The sequence below is a fragment of the Oreochromis niloticus genome, linkage group LG11, assembly GCF_001858045.2.
Source record: "Oreochromis niloticus isolate F11D_XX linkage group LG11, O_niloticus_UMD_NMBU, whole genome shotgun sequence".
Classification (NCBI taxonomy): domain Eukaryota; kingdom Metazoa; phylum Chordata; class Actinopteri; order Cichliformes; family Cichlidae; genus Oreochromis; species Oreochromis niloticus.
The window spans coordinates 14,540,585-14,557,072 of NC_031976.2; the positions used below are offsets into that span (position 1 = coordinate 14,540,585).

Here is a 16,488-nt window from a genome sequence, read left to right on the forward strand (position 1 = left end):
TTTCTGAGAACGTTTTAAACAAGAAAACAGATCCAATGTGAAATGTGTCATTTTCACAGTTTAAAAAGTTTCTGCTTTTTCAATCATTCACGCAATAGAAACCTATTAATCTGTAAGGTTCTCCACATTAGTCTGTGGGCAAACTAAGTTTACCTTTGACCTGAGAAGCCAGTGCGACCCCATACATCTGAGAGAATTTTCTTCATCCCTGTTCTTCCATGAAAAAAATAACTTTTTGCATCTGCTGCCAGTTTTTAAATCCCACTAGAGTGATTCACATCTGGGTTTATAATCTTGATCCCATAACACTCTGTTTCTTCTTTTTTATTGTCTCAGTGGATTTGCTAGTGCGCTTAAGGTTGTAATCCTGTTTAAAGGTTCATATGATGCAGAATTCAGAGCTTAATCAATGATATCAAGCTGCACAGTCCACAAAGCAACAAAACCGCATCAAACTATTACATTTCCAAAGCTATGCTTTACAGTTGATATGAGGCTACTCTGGAGACATTTTTTATAATTTAATTTTAATTTTATGGATTAAACATCTAATAAACTGTGTGCAACTGATCAGTTTTCTTAATTTAAATTATGAAAAGCACTTCTAAAGTTTGATTTTACATTATACTTCACTGGCTGCGGGTTTCAAAGCCGACCGTGTTGTTTAATGGTTTAGATATTTTATAGATTGCTGTGGTTGAATGTACGTAATTGAAAACACACATATACAGACAGGTAGTAAACTTGATTTAATGTTTGGTAGTTTTCAATCTGCATCTTTAATTTCAGGTGTTTGGTCTTCAAAAGGATACTAATGAACTTTTGGAATATAAGCAACATGAAAATCTAACAAAAAAACAAACAAAAAAAAATAATCCAAATTTAAAACCTTCCATTATATGACAATATTATAGCATTATAGCAAATCCTATATCCTTTAGAATTTAAAAAATATATGCAGCTCAAGTAAACTGTCAGATGTTTCGGACCCATCTTAATGTAACCCAAATCTGTGGCCTCACATTAAATATATAGTTACAGTATGTGGCTAACAAAATATCTTTTAAAAGCCTTCTACTTTTTCATAAATTAGCACCACATCTTCTGGATAAGCACCAACATAATTATGTTCACAATAATGAAACCAGATTTCACTGTGTTGCAAGAACAGAGAAAAAGATTGCAAGACTCACAGAGAAAAAAATACTATTTTCTATAAGGAACCTTTCTGTGTTTAGACAGACGATTTGTCTTCAAAAGGTAGTTTAAAAAACAAAACAAAAAAAAAACAAGATAGATACACACAATGGAACATGTTCAATTAAAAATGTTTATAAAAAAGTTATTTCCATATCTCCATATAGTTCATTTGCGAAACAAGAGTTACAATGATTTTTCCTGGGTCTTTTGTCAAACCTGATGCGCACTAGTGGAGAAGACTTGTAGTGCAGTCTTTTCATACAGGGCCTAGAATAAGAATAAATGTACCAGGGATAATATAATATACACATTTTTCAACCTTCCAAAGAGGTCATATCTTTAAAAAAACAAGGTCAAATTAGAAACAGCAGATCAGAATGATCTGAAAAATACATATAATATATATGTTTTTTCTCAGTTGTTTTTTTTTTTCTTTTTAGCAAATAAATTAGAAAAGCTGAAGAGCCACAGTTCTGATGTGCTGACGAGTTTCTCTTGTCAACACAGAGTCTGAATGGCTCTGTGTGTGTGTGTGTGTGTGTGTGTGTGTGTGTGTGTGGACCAGTGTAGCAGGAGCCACTGGGAGGCACAGGAGGTTACAGGAAGGCAGTTGTTGGGCCCCTGATTGATGATCAAATCAAGTGTGTAGGTTGGGGGTCTCTTGTACCTAGGGTTATGTATGGGGGGGGGGGTCCTGTGTTTTTAGGCTACCTGGCACTCGCTTGACTCCCCATGGACCCAGTTGCAGATCTGAGCATATTTGAGGGGTGTTATCCTCACTGCCACGTTGTAATCCTGCTGCGTCCCATCTCCATTAACATCCACCCACTGGTGACCAGAGAAGACTCCAATGATCTTTCTCTTCCACTTCTTCTTGCCTGGTTCTTTGAGGCGGATGTAGACCCCAGAGCCACTGGAGCCAGGTTTGGCATCGCAGTATTGGTACAACAAATCATTGGATTCCTCAGACACGGAGCAGAACCGGTACACCAAGTTACCAGGTTGGTCATCATCAAAGCCGGAGAAGTGGATCCTCCCAGCAGGAAGCTTCTTGACTGAGGAGATCACACCCAGATCCATGTGCTTGACTTTTGAGGATTTCTTCAGCTCCAGAACAGCATAGTCGTAATCCGCAGCCAGTCCACCTGACACGCCTTTGAACCAACCCTTAGGAACCTGGGTCTTTTTGACTCTTGTCCACCTAAATGATGGTTTCTCAGATTCCACGCTTCGCCTATTCCGGCTCTTCCTACTTTTCCCTTTTCCCCTCCCTTTACCGCCATTCTCCTCCTTTTCCTGTCCATCTTCTTGAGCTGTGTCTCCCTTTCTTCTTCTACCTTTTCGTCGTCCTCCTCTCTCTCTGCCTCCTTTCCCTCGCCTGGATTTCTCCTTCAGAATCCCGACACGTAGTTTCGGCACTCCATCTAGATAATCCTTTCCATCATGGATGCAGTGGGCAGCAGTCAGCACATGTTTAGGGGATACCAGAACCCCAGAACAGCCTGTGGACACCTTCACAGAGGTGGAGAACGGATATTTGGTAGAGAACTGCTTATCAGCGATGGTGAAGCGGGTATCTGTGCCATACACCTCTCGTTTGTGGCGAGAGCTAGACGAGGCATTTCTGGACCATGCGGTCATCTCGTTGAGACCCTGCACAGAAATGGAGGTAAACGTGCGTGTGCCATTTTCGTAGACTGTCTCGTAAGACAAGAACTGCTCCAAGTCTTCCAGGGAAGGTGAAGGAAGGCGATGCTGGCACTCGATCCCACAAGTCCCACTTAGCTCTGGCTGTGGATGAGCTGAGAAGCTTGGGCTGCTGAGAGGCACAGTACGTCTTTTCCTCACCAGAGGAACTTTCCACTGCGGCCAGGTGTACTCATCATCTACAGCAGCTACAGCCACCATAGCCAGCACTGTCACTGGGAACAGGACACAGAAGGGTATGTGGCCCATTGTTAAGTTGGGCCTGGCTCTGAAAAATAAGAACATATGAGGGAATTATTATTATTATTATTATTATACTTTCTTTAGCCACACATGATACTAATCGTAGCACTGATGGTTGCTCACTCCACTGTTAAAACTCTATGCTAAATTAGCTCAACATCAGTACATAATTTGCCATATATTTATGGCATAGAGGATATATCCTACTGACTCTGATGACATCCTGCCTTTTCCTTTGTCACCTGCTAGCATTACCACAAGCGTGATACTTATTGAGGGTGAGAACTGTTGGATGGATTCCCATAAATCTTGCCCAGCCTGTTATATAGGACCACGAGTTGACCAATGTTCCTTCAACATTTAATCCTTCACTAACATCAAAACACTAAAAGAACAATTGCCATAAAACTCTCTGCACATATTCGTGGTCCCAACAGGATGTACACTGCTGACTCTGGTGACTCCCTGAGTTTTTCTCTAGCAGACGCTCACACCATCGTGAGGGTGACACTTAAGGTTGGTGTAATCTTTAGTCATCTGTGTTCCCCAGAGGATGAATCCTAAAGATGCTTGCAATGACAAGCTTTTCATGTAGGACCACAAGCTTGTCAACATTTTCCTTTTTTTCCTGAAATATATAAACATTCACGACATGGACAAGCTAAAAAAAAAAAAAAAAAAAGACCATTAGTCATCCTGATATGACAAATCATAATAATCCTCTAGCTGTAGCCAACAGGTTCTTCCTCTGAGAACTTTTGGACAGAATGAATTTTGGTTGGTTCAGACTAAAATATCTCAACATCAGGAGATCATTTGCCATGCAGTTTTTTACATGCCATTGTAGTGCATGGAGGATATATTCCACTGACTAGTGATTCCCTGCTAGTCGTCCTAAGCTTCAACTTAAGAAGGCTGACACCTATTGGAAGGTTTCCCATAAATATTGGTGCAGAGATCCATGGTTCCCAGATGCTTAACCATAATAACACTGGCATTGCCTTGGCTTTTCATGTAGGACTACAAACTGTCAAAATTTCCCATTTATTAATTGTAATATCTAAACATCCACAACATGAATTAGCATAACAATTTACAGTTGGTGGTCCCCATTATGAACCACAATAACTTTGGTCACTCCAAGGTTCATGTTTGTGGTTTTGAAGTGAAATGTCTCAACACTTTTTGTACTGATTGCAATGGATTTTTTCCCAGACACTAATAACTCCCTAAGAATGGAACGTATCCGTTGAAGAGCTTTACGTATGTTCAGAATATAGGAACACTCTGATTTCCCTGGAATGAAAAGGTCCAATGTTAAGACCTCTGGATCACAATATGCACAGTCCGATTACAGCCACAGGGAGGCAATATAGCCCAGAACATTAGAGATGTCCAACAGACTTGTAGTTCTACAGAATTACAGTTGGCTGTACAGCAGTGTGACAGCACATCACACTTACGTATTTAAATGCTTGCCGAAAATGGTTGCAAATTGGTGCAGTTTTATTTTTATTTGAAGCAATGGCACTTTAAAGTACTCTTGTGCTCCTCAGAAATGTCTCTGGAGCTGATACATTAGCTGTGTGGTTGAAAGATTTATATCCTCTGAATCTTGCTGGAGGCTGCGGGCAGAGAAAAGGATAAGATGAACCCTGATCCTCCGAATGGGCTGAGACATTGGCTTGGAGGTTCGCCACAATGGTTAACCTTCTCTTTCTGTAATGACAGTATCTGGTTTCCTTAGCTGCACTCGACTCTTTGCATGCACACGAATGACATCAAACACTGAGACTGTGCAGTCTGCACACAGCCTGCTGGCTCGTGCTTCTACTGTACGACTGTAACGTTGCCAACAGTCCTGATAAACCTATAAAGAAAATTACAAATTGTGTGCGTTTTAATAGATTCAGCAGACCATCACTTCACTGCAGAGCAGTTTCGTCAGCGTAGCTGTGGTGATGAAGTCACACGTATGCAAGGAGAGAGAATGATTTGGCACAAAAGTGCAAATCCAAAAGTTAATTTTAAACAGAAGTCGGGGGTGAAAATATACAGGGTTGAAACTGAGTGTGACAGACCAGCTGGAGCACAAACCTTTAAGATGGGGCAAGGGAGGTGGGGGGGGTTCCAAAGACACACTGCCTTTCAATTAGATGCTGATGTGCTGTGAAAAAGGCATGCTGCCTGGTTTGGTACAGTTCCCAGGAGACTCAGCTGAGACGGAGAACCTCACTGGTCAAGGAGGCAACCCTACAGCTGATAAACTTGTCATTAAGCACACTGTCCTTCAAGTAAGTATAACTGTAGTTGGGACTTTTGGGCTTCAGCTTACCACAAAGCTTCTAATAAAACGTACCCATTGGCCATCATTTAGCCACCCTACAACAGACAGCAATAAACTACAAGCCCACAAGAGCTGTAAAACTCTCTCAATAAATGAGAAGACAAAAATGACCTTTAGTTTTGTGTTTAACTTCACACTCTCGCTGCCAGACTCAGACACAAACACGCAATCTAGGAGAAAGCCTGCAATTATTCGACAGAGAGTGGAAACTGATATGCTGCCATGGTGGCTCTCGGTCTTAGCAGAAGGCCCTCATTTCAACTGAACTATTTTCCACTGCAGTCAGCTAAACAAAAGGCTGTGCCCTCTTCATCCCTCAGTGGAAGAAGTCACAGGGGCGCCCGGGAGATAAATGTCACCAAGGGGTGGCGCTGTGGCACAATGGTGTATAATGAAATCAGTAAGCGTTGGCATTCACTGAAGCCTTTTTTCTTAATATTAGATCCACTTCTGTCAGTCAGGTGGTAAAGAGATAAAAGATTCAGAAATCTGACATTAAAGCCCGATTGAAACCCTGTTTAAAAAATCAAAGTAAAAATGTGAGGCGTGTGTTTTCATTGGCAACATAAAAATGTAAATAAATCTACAATTAAATCACATATTCAGCACATATTCAGTGATTCCACATCTGCATCACCTGTATGTGGAGAGTAAATTGACAATGTGTCTATTTAAGAATGCACTGAAAGTATTTCAGTGTGCCCTAAGGGAATAACATCGCACAACACTAGTAATTATACTCAAAATTACTGAATCCAATTAAATAAACTTTTAAATCATCAACAGATCGGAGTAAAACGAAAAGAAAATCTATTAAACATGTAAATAAGTTGGAAAGAAAGAAAGAAAGAAAGAAAGAAAGAAAGAAACAAAATGAATAAAGTCAGTCAGTCATTCCCCGCGTGTTCCCCATCGGGACACAATAATAATGGGTAAGTGTGCACAATAGCGCTTCCTACCTGCTCGCATTCGATTGATGGATCTGCCAAATCCGCAACGTTATTGTTTGTTTTCCCAGGACCTACACAAATATGAACTGGAAAACAAACGGGACTTCACTGCATCCCAGACCTTCTGCTATCAGCAGGGCGATGGCTGCCTTCTCCTCATTGCTCCTTCAAAGAGGCTGAGAGAAAAGTCGCTCCGCTCAGACTGCACTTGATGCTGAGGAGGGAGGGAGGGAGGGAAGAAGGTAGGAAGGGAGGACTGAGGAGGGAGGAAGGGAGGCAAGGGGGGGGGGAATGTGAAAGGGACTTCTTTTTTCACTTGTGACAAAAGCTGTTCACATATGGGTGGGACCAGACCTTGCGATCTAACTAAAAGGCTGAATCGGGAGTGAAGTCAGTGGTCTATTCACCAGCAAACCCGGTCTGCGTGGAGGAGGTGGAGGAGGGGAAAAATAAAAATGAAACGCACCTCAGTCTGTAGAACTGTGAAGGAATTAGTTCCAGCGGTCTCTACAGAGTCTTTGGCGTTTCTGTTGTGGTGCGTGTGAGTCTCCACATCTGCAGCGCTGAGGTGTAAACGCCACAAAAATATTATAAGCAGCTGCTATTAACATGTTTTTTTTTCCTTCTTCACCTTAATATATCAAACATATTCACCGATTACCGATATAGTTTTATGCTTTTTGACCCTTTAGATTTAGTGAGGCCACTGTTGTTGTGACTTAGCGCTATATAAATGAAACTGAATTGAGCTGAATAGATTTGTTACCCCTTAAAAGATCCATCTGTTACTTATATTTAAGTTAATTCTGTCCTCTAAGCATCTAATCTTTGAGATTTGAGGTTACAACTCAGGTAGAGGACTCTTATTATCTACCAGTGACTTCATTTATTATTTGAGTACACAAAAAAATACACATGTGTGCGGGAAGCCTCTAAAACTTGACACTTTATTTATATATTTCTTCCATGCTTTTCTTTCTTCCATGTAATTCATGAGCTACTTTGGTAAATGTGGATGCTGACAACCTCCCTCTGCTGGTTGACTTGGCAGGCTCGTCTGCTGCCTTCATTATGCAGCAACCCACTCAAATAGCCCTGCGTGTTTAGTCTTTGCATTATACAATCTGGAAACCAAACGGGACAAAATGAGAGGAGGTCTCAACGCCACGGTGACTATATGGTTGAAGTTTCAACGAGCCAAGAAAAATACGTGTGTAATGAGAGGGAGAGAGAGAAAGAGGACGGATTGGAGGGGAGAGCGATGATACACATGTGGCTCAGGAGGGAGTGCGGGGAGTGCAGCATGTCATTAGGGACAGAAAGTGATCTTTGAGTAAGCTCCTCTGTCACTCACTCTGATGTACAGCAGCAGCTTTCAGTCTTCTTCTACTGGTTATAGAATTACACCTGCTCCTGAAACTGGAAGCAGAGGAGACTTGGGTGGCCCACAACACCTGACAATGTTAATGATCATGATGGGTGTTTGTCTCTGTGGGTGGTGATCACACACGTGTGTACAACTACAAAGCCTGATGTTTTCCAAGCAGGATGCACAGCAATAGTTATATTAACCATGCCTGTGGCATCTGGGTGTGGTCCTCACTTCTCTTTCAGACTCTGTAGCTACATTTTGAGAGAAGAGATTGATCCACTGGCCAGTGACTCCTACAGTTCCACAATGATTTTGCATAGTCATGCTCACGCCCAGCATATTAAGTTAAGCAGAAATCCGCACAGACAGTGGAAAAACATAGTGTATGTGACATCACTCAAAAGGAACTTTTTTTTTAAAGGTTAAGTTGGGTTACCGCTCATCATCTCTCTCAGATCACTGAAGCCACAGTATGTAAATCATTTTGGTAATTAGCTGGGAGGAGCCGTAAAATGAGACATGAAGGGGAAAACAGGAAGAAAAAAGGCAGAATTTGGATTTTGAGAAAAATAATAGTACAAAAAGCAAATGAATCTGAGAATTCTTGTCCTCATGAAGGATACTGTCAGTTTCTATAGATCTTGCATGTTGATGGTTGTTCTGTCTCTTTCTGTTTTAACCTTGTCAAGGGTGTTCTCTAAATATTGCCCAAATCAGTGACCGTGGTTTGACAAGTGGTGGATGAATGGATGGATGAAAAGTTTTATTTGTTCACATTGCATCCTTTAATCTGCTTTAATCAGCCTACAAATTGAAAATTTGTATTATAAAAAGAGATTTAGACTGATGCAATGGGACAGCATGGCGGTGCAGTTGAGGCCTCTGAGTGTGAGTTTTCTCAGCATCATCTCACATACCAAAGACGTGCACGTTAGGTGATTCTAAATGTGTTTAGAGTCTGATCATGGTCTGATCTCTGCTGTGGCCGGGCACCCTGCTCAAGTTTTCATCCATTATCAGCTTGGATAGGCTCCAGCCCCTCACTACCCTGTCCAGGATAAAACAAGGTATAGTTAATAGATGTGAGATACACGAAACACAGGAATTTTGAACCACAAACCTGATCATCTGCACCATCTGCATCATCTGCACACACTCAAAACTTAACTGGTTGTCAGAAGGCTCAAAGGTTGAATGGTCAGAAAAGTGACTTGGCACTCTCACCCACCGACCCGCCCCAAAGTGCATCTCAACACAAACTGTTTCTAAAATTAGTCACAGGCAAATATTTATGTGTCAGTCCACACAGAGTCTGGTTGAATGGTCATGGTCATGGTGAAATGTGGTTGACTCTTTAGTAACTAAAAGTGGCTGGCAGCAGTTTCCACTGGGTGTTGTTGAGGTAAAGTTCAGCTATGGCAAAATGCTTTTCTGTATCAGATGTGATGTAAATGTGGGCTTACAATAGCAAAGTGTGCACACTGCACAAATATTTGCTCAACTCGGACATTTCAAACAACCATCCTTGCTTGCATGAGGCAGATGTTAGTACAGGTGCAAATGTTAAACTATAATGCTTCTTTTTTCTTCTTTTTTTTCCTTATGAGGCTTGTTCCTGTAAGTGGTCCCACTTCGTCAAAGTGGACAAACTTGTAATGAACTGCTTCTCTCAGACTGATGATTCAATTCAGGTTTATTTATATAGCGCCAAATTACAAAAACAGTCACCTCAGGGCGCTTTATATTGTGAGGTAAACACCCTACTGTATTCTGGAGAAAAACCCCAAGAATCAAACAATCCCCCCATAAGCAAGCACTTTGTGATGGTGGGAAGAAAAGAAAAGGAAAAAAATGAAAAGGGAGAAAGGTCAAAAGACAGACTAAAGGAGAGAAAGGACAAATGTAATGACATGCTGCAGTGGTGTATAAACATGTGGGAGTGAAAAGAGGTGAGTGGAGACAAAGTGCTCAGTGCCTGACAGTGCATCCACGTGAAGTCACGCAGCATTCTGAGCCAATAGCAGAGTAACTAAGGGATGGTTTGAGGTCACCTGATCCAACTCTAACTATAAACTTTATCAAAAAAGAAAATTTTAAGCCTAATCTTAAAAGTAAAGAGGCTGTCTGTCTGTGGAATCCAGACTGGGAGCTGGTTCCACAGTAGAGACGTCTGATAACAGAAGACTCTGCTTCCTATACTTTTAAATACCCTAGGAGCCATAAGTAAGCCTGCAGACTGAGAGTGAAGTGCTCTATTGGGCTGACACCGTACTATAAGGTCTTTAAGATAAGATGGAGTCTCATTATTTATGCTGTGTTTTCTATTGAGATTGCCTAAGGGAAGCATATTCTAAGTAAAAAGTGCTTGACCTAGCACAGAGCCCTGTGGTACTTTCATGTGTGAAAAAGACTCATCATTTACATGAACAAACTGGAGTCTATCACATAGGTATGATTCAAACAATTGCACCGCATTTCCTTTGATAGTAACAGTGTGTTCTGCTCTCTGCAGTAATATGATCAGCAGCACTGAATACTGCAATGAGATTCAACAGGACAAGCACAGAGATGAGTCTACCATCAGAGACCTTCCTAAGCTTCACCAATGCTGTTTCTGTGCTATGATGAAGCCTTATTGAAACACATCAAGTAGGCCATTCATCTACATGTGATCATTCAGCTGTTTTGCAACAGCTCTTTTAAGAGTTTTTGAAATAAGTGAAAGGTTGGAAATTGGCCTATAATTATCTAAGACAGCCGGACCAGGTTTTCATATCTGACTACAGAATATTAGAGTGTACAGTAAATTAGAGCGCTGTGCTCTTTGCAACACAACATGAAACCTATCTGTTCATGAATTTGCTTGTGGATTATGTTAGCAGCAGAAAAGCTAGTGAAAGCCACGGCTTCTCCTGAACTCCTCCTAGGTGCCACTTAAGAACAAATCTGTCTGTAGAACTGCATCTTGCATAATTATAATTGTGTATTTGGGAGGCCACTCAACACCATAACAAACTGTGACCGCTGTTATTGTAATCTGAACACAGGAAGACAAAGACACACAGTAAATGTTCCTGTTTTCAGTAAAACTCAAGGTCAAAGGTCAAAGAAGATCAAGGGAAAACACTCACAAAGAGAGAGATAGAGAGATTTAGAGCCTTATGTTCCCTGCTCTGTATCTTCCAAACAGAAAAGCAGTGAGTGATATTCCTGGTCAGGGCTGCACTGTGGGGACAGAGGTTCTTTTGTGTTGTGTGTCACACCCTGACAGGAAGTACTCTCTTTGCACTGGGACTGCTAGATGGGTTCTTAGTGGTGTGCCTGGGTGCTCAGGATCAGACATTACAAACCTCTGCAGCAGTAAACCAGTATATGGGTGTGGTTCTTAAAGGTGTACACAAAGTTTTGTGGAGACATTCCTCCTTATTAACTTTGATTCCTGAGCAAATATTTGCCTTCATTCATACACGGTAATTTAAGAGACTGCCGGTGATTTCCTGCTCTTAGTGATTTATTGTCTGGAAGAAATAAAACAAAAGCAGCACAAAGATTTGTTTCCTGTCCAAACAAAGCAGTCTGAAAGCTTGAAATGCTGGAAACTGCAGTTCCTCCAGTGGCCACTTGAGGCTGGATCCAAAAGTAGGTAAATCCTCATAGACTTCCATGTTAAAATGCCAAGCTTCAGTGTTGAAATGAAAACATTTGCAGTCTGATGTATAAAACTATTTTCACCCTTCATAAAATCTGCAGGGTGACCTATCACCTGTTTGCATTGTCTTAAAGCTTAAGGTTTGGCTGTCTTGATTGACAGGCTAATGCAAGTTAGATAACCCTGGCCTCCAGTTTTTTTCATTGACTAATAAATTTTTGCCATAGTTTTAATCAACAGCAAGATAATGGTAAATAAAAAGTATGACGAGAGACGCTTTTGTCAGTGAATAAAAACGAGATGAAAATATTCTGAAGAGACGAGAGCCAATCAGAACAAATTAAGTTGTGTAGAAAGGCGGGACGAGTTTGGAAACATTCCAATCAGAAGTAATTTTCTTGTCAGTAAGGAGAGACACGCACATTTGATCATTTATTTAATGATTAATTTGGGAAACAGTACAAGTAGTTCCCTGTTTCTCAAGAAAATGCAACAAAATATCAAGACTCGGGAGGAAGACAAGAGTAGACATACTTTGCATGGATGTCAATGGAAATAAGACTTTGTAAACCGTGTGGAGCAACTCTCACCTGTAAAAACACAACTAACTTTCATACTTTGTAAAAGTGCATCAACTTTAGATTTTGTCTCCTATAACCTTATAATGATTAGTTGACTAAAACTAGACTAAAATTAAAAGGATTTAGATTACTAAATGTTGACTAAAACTAAATGACCTCATCAAAATTTGATGTCAAAATTTACACTGCTGGCCTGAACTGAACCCAATTTGTATTGACAACTTTTGCAGCATTTACTCAGAGTTTATAGATACAGTTTGCTAACCAAGCTTGCTAGCATTAGCTGATAAATCCTCACCTCACCCTTTCATCTAAATATGTATCTTCTGGTTCTGGAAAAGACAGCAGCTGTGGCCAAAACGCCAACACTGAAGATTCAAAATGTCGACTCCAGAAACCAGTGAGCAGAGGTGGGAAGTAATGAAATACACATACTTTGTTACTATACTTAAGTAGATTTTTCAGGTATATGTAATTTTTTCTGACAACTTTTTACTTTTACTCCTTACATTTTCACACATTTTCAAAACAGGCATGTTACTTTAGATTTAACAGCATCATTTATGGTGTTTATAAAATTGGGGCGGATTGTAGGAGCCAGTGCAGGTGTCCCTAAGTTGCGGCTGCGGTACTTTAGAATCTAGCCAGTGCTACCCAAGATGAGGAAACATAAAGGAAGTGACGTTCTTTTAAGTGTAACGTAATTTCAAATGCAGCTTTCTATCAGCTCAGCAAACATCAGCAAACACGCAAAATGTTCGGGTGCAGTTTGCTGATGTTTGCTAGCTTAAAATTCATTTTGAGGGAGAGAAAAGAACGAGAGCTAACTTCACTCAGAGATGGAGAAAGATAAGAAAGACAAGCGAAGAAGAACAGAGGTTAGATTTAAAGGTAAGGACTGCTCAGTGACACTTGATAAAGTTTACATGTGATGTCATCATTTTAATTACATATTGGATTTGGATTACATATTGGATTACATATTGGAAACTGTGTTGGACTGATGCACAGTGGCTGTGGTACTCATGGTCAGAGTTAGGTTACATCAGGTGTAGCAGCAATGATTCTGCATTTCAGCTTGGTGCTTATATTCAGTCCCTTAATTCCAATTGATATCAAGTGTATACTGTTTAGTATAAAGATAGTACAGTATATGGTCAGTGTAGGGGATAGAGAAAAGCCAAGATAGCTTGTGAAGCATTTGATGACATCTTGTTGAATTCAGTTGTGTAAATCCACAAAGAGCAAAAGGTCACCATTAGAAACTATTGTTACTGAGTTGTGATTCTTTCCCCTAAGCTGAGCCACTATGACAGATCTTTAGGCTCCCCCACCTTCTAAATCCCACTGATTCATGTACTACTATTGCTTTATTATTATATTAATACAGCCTGTACTTTTTCACTTTTACTTAAGTAAAGAAAGTCTGTACTTTTGCCACCTCTGCCAGTGAGTGACGTCACAGTGGCTTCCTCCATATTTCACATGTAGTCGCTGATTAAAATGCCTCCTCAGAGAACTTTGTTGCCCTTTTTGCTGTATATAGCGGCACACATTAAAGGTGCCCTACTCCTCCACGTAAACCACACTAATAAACAAACTCACTGACCCACAGTTCACTTCCACAGGTTTTATTTTGACAACTGAACGCCCTTTTAGCACTGCAGCAGAGTAAACAGACCACCATTTATCTGATAGGGTTCGCTGCCTCACTGACTGTCTCTCTCTCTCTTTTACACACACATGAAAACGCTAATACTGTATATATGTATAGTAACGGGTCAGTTTGTCAAAGGTCTCTCTTAGATCTCCACTCAGTTTATAACCTTTTTAATAGTAAATATTTGGCTAAATGGTTAGCCTGCTCTCAGAGGCCAGACTGTACACGCTGAAAGGCTCAGTGCAGTCGCACGTGCTCCTTTGAATATCGTGCAAATGAACAGGCAGCTGCAGTTTTCCTGCAAACTTGTGAAGGCAGGTCACATACTAAACAGCTCACTCTTTCATATTGTTGTCACAAAAGAATTTGTAATGCTATTTTTCAGTGAGTCTGGAAGACTTTGCTCATTTTATTGTTTTCACGAATATCATCATTTCCTTTACTCTTGGTCTAATGCCAGGGTACTGATTTTGTGAGCTGTAATGGATGCTGTAAAGAAGAAGAAGAAGACAAATCACAAAGAACATGAATGTTTGCACGGGACTGTGTGACAAACTGTGTTTTGTTTGCACCAAGAACCACAACCTGTCAACCTGACGATGGTCCGAGAGGAAGTCAGGGCAAAACAAGAACCGCTGCCAATGATCTGTGTATTGCATTTCTTTTTGGTCCGTCCTGTTTGAGTTGAATGATTTTTCAGAATGACAGATTGGTTTTGCCTCTGTTAGTGTGCACAGTTCCCAGACTGACAACAAAACCAAAAGCATATCTGCTTATGTACTGCACTAAATTTTATGGAAATTTTCTCAAAGACGTTAAGGACATTTAGATCATTAGCATCTGTGCCAGGAGTGTTCCTGTGTGTGGCCTCACATTTGCACTGACTGCTCATAATCTGTTCCTGCAGAAAGAAAAAAAAGAAGAAGAACAAAGTCCATGGCACACCTGAAACATCCACCTTGAATGTCCTTAATCCCCTCTCCACTGAAAAAAATCAAATCTGCCCTGCAGGTAGGAAACAGAGCTCCTTTTGCTTTTTGCATAGTATTTGGACACTTGAGGTTTCCAGCTGTGACTGATGATCTTGTAATTTGTGCTCCTGTGCAGTCATGGTTAGTTCGTCAGCCCCAAAGAGCATGAACAGAATCGCATTTAAGGTTCCAAGTCTCCTTTGAAAAGGGCAACCAAAAATAGGGCTGTGCTTTTACTGACCTCTCTCACAGAACCTTTCCTGCATGGTTACCTCACAGAGATGATGGCTTTTCAGCCCCTTCAGACAGGCAAGTTTCAGAACACTTCTTTAGAAATGTCTTCAGTCCTTATCCACAGTGTCAATACACATAGTACAGCTGAGAAATCTGAACTCACAAAGAGGAAGTAAAACAAATACAAACAGAAACCTTATCTCCTATTGTTATAGCATGCATGCAAAACGTGGGATAGGCTTTAAAGTTTGCACAAAATGTTGGCTCGAAATCACTCACCTACACTGTGCAGTAACCTCGACAGCAAACATATATTTTGCAGATTATAGAGCATCACCAGTGAAGATTATTTGGCAGCGCAGGGGAAAATGGAACCAGCTATTCATGCTTGTTGTTGAGCTGAGGGTAACAGATCTGCGACGCGTCCCGCTCGGATGAAGCTGTTTAGACATGCAGAGACAAACAAGGCAAGATGTGAAATTTATCTCTGACAGACCTCCTGTTTAGAGAACAGATTTGGACTGAGGAGGTGTTTTCATTTCCCAACACGCTGCCAGAGATTGAGACATTTGAGAGGCAGGAGAAAACAGGGAGAAAAAGGTATTTGTGTTGTTGCAGATAGGGGCTATTATTATTCAGAAGGACCGATCTGATCAAAGAAGGACCCATTCATAGCTTCGGATGTGAATGTGTGTTGTTAAAGTCTACCTAACAACTAAAATAAACTGGAGTGTTTTTTGACATTGAATACATTGCAGTGGCATGCAACGTTTATAGAAGACAGACGCTCACAAAGGGAAGGTTTAGAGTGTCAACACTGTCATTTTTCAAACCAAATTTTAACAGTCATCGTTATTCCTCTGAGTAGTTGCTCAGCACTCTATAAATAAAGACAATCATTCAATGCCACCAGTGCAGGACAAGGCTATGAGAAGATAGGAAAGCAATTTTAGTCAAAATAACTGTTACCAGGGAAAGATGAAGGTTAACATCTGAAGTCCAAGGAAATTTTTCCTGACAGCAGCTTGGGAGATTTTCTAGAAAGGGGAATCAAACCCCTTTTTGATTGCAAAGCACCTTCTGGAAGATTTAGTAGCCCTTTAAATGATGGTGCACTGATCTGCTGTGCAGACACACCTGCACAAATATGATGCTCTTGGTAGAGTGACCAGTACAGAGCTTTTCCTGTATCCTTAGACATTTGCATCTAAAAGAGACAGTTGTATTTTGAAAAGTTCTTTGCATTGTTGAAGTTAGAATAGGACATTTTTGGTTACGGTGAGTAAAGGTATGAAAACTTCTATGGAACACTTCTAATTGTTCGGCAGAGGATGGGTTTATAATGCTTGTATAAAAGCCAGTATAATTTGGGATATTTGAAGAGAAGAAGTAAATTTGATCAATTCTGTAATCGAATATCATGTAATTTTTAAAAAAAAAGGCTAAAAAGGAAAAGAGGTTCTACAGAAACATAATGATCCTAAAACAACTCAAAAACCTACATCGCATGACCCCAGAAGGCACAGTCTGGCTTTACACAGTCATGTTTATATTTATCCCTCTTTAAAATTTAC

General features: G+C 40.5%; 1 protein-coding gene across 1 annotated transcript; it reads right to left on the reverse strand.

Annotated features, from left to right (window-relative positions):
- Window positions 1-736: 736 nt before the first annotated feature.
- Window positions 737-6,702, reverse strand: prss35 (serine protease 35). Its single transcript, XM_003453497.4, has 2 exons — window positions 6,457-6,702; window positions 737-3,175 (listed from the first exon to the last, which is right to left on the reverse strand). Exon 2 carries the CDS (start codon window positions 3,154-3,156, stop codon window positions 1,903-1,905), a length of 1,254 nt encoding a protein of 417 aa, XP_003453545.1. The 5' UTR covers window positions 3,157-3,175; window positions 6,457-6,702; the 3' UTR covers window positions 737-1,902.
- Between the last annotated feature and the right edge of the window lie 9,786 nt (window positions 6,703-16,488).

Coding starts and splice junctions, on each gene's coding strand:
- prss35 (XM_003453497.4), bottom strand. CDS start 3,156: ATGGGCCACATACCCTTCTGTGTCCTGTTCCCAGTGACAGTGCTGGCT.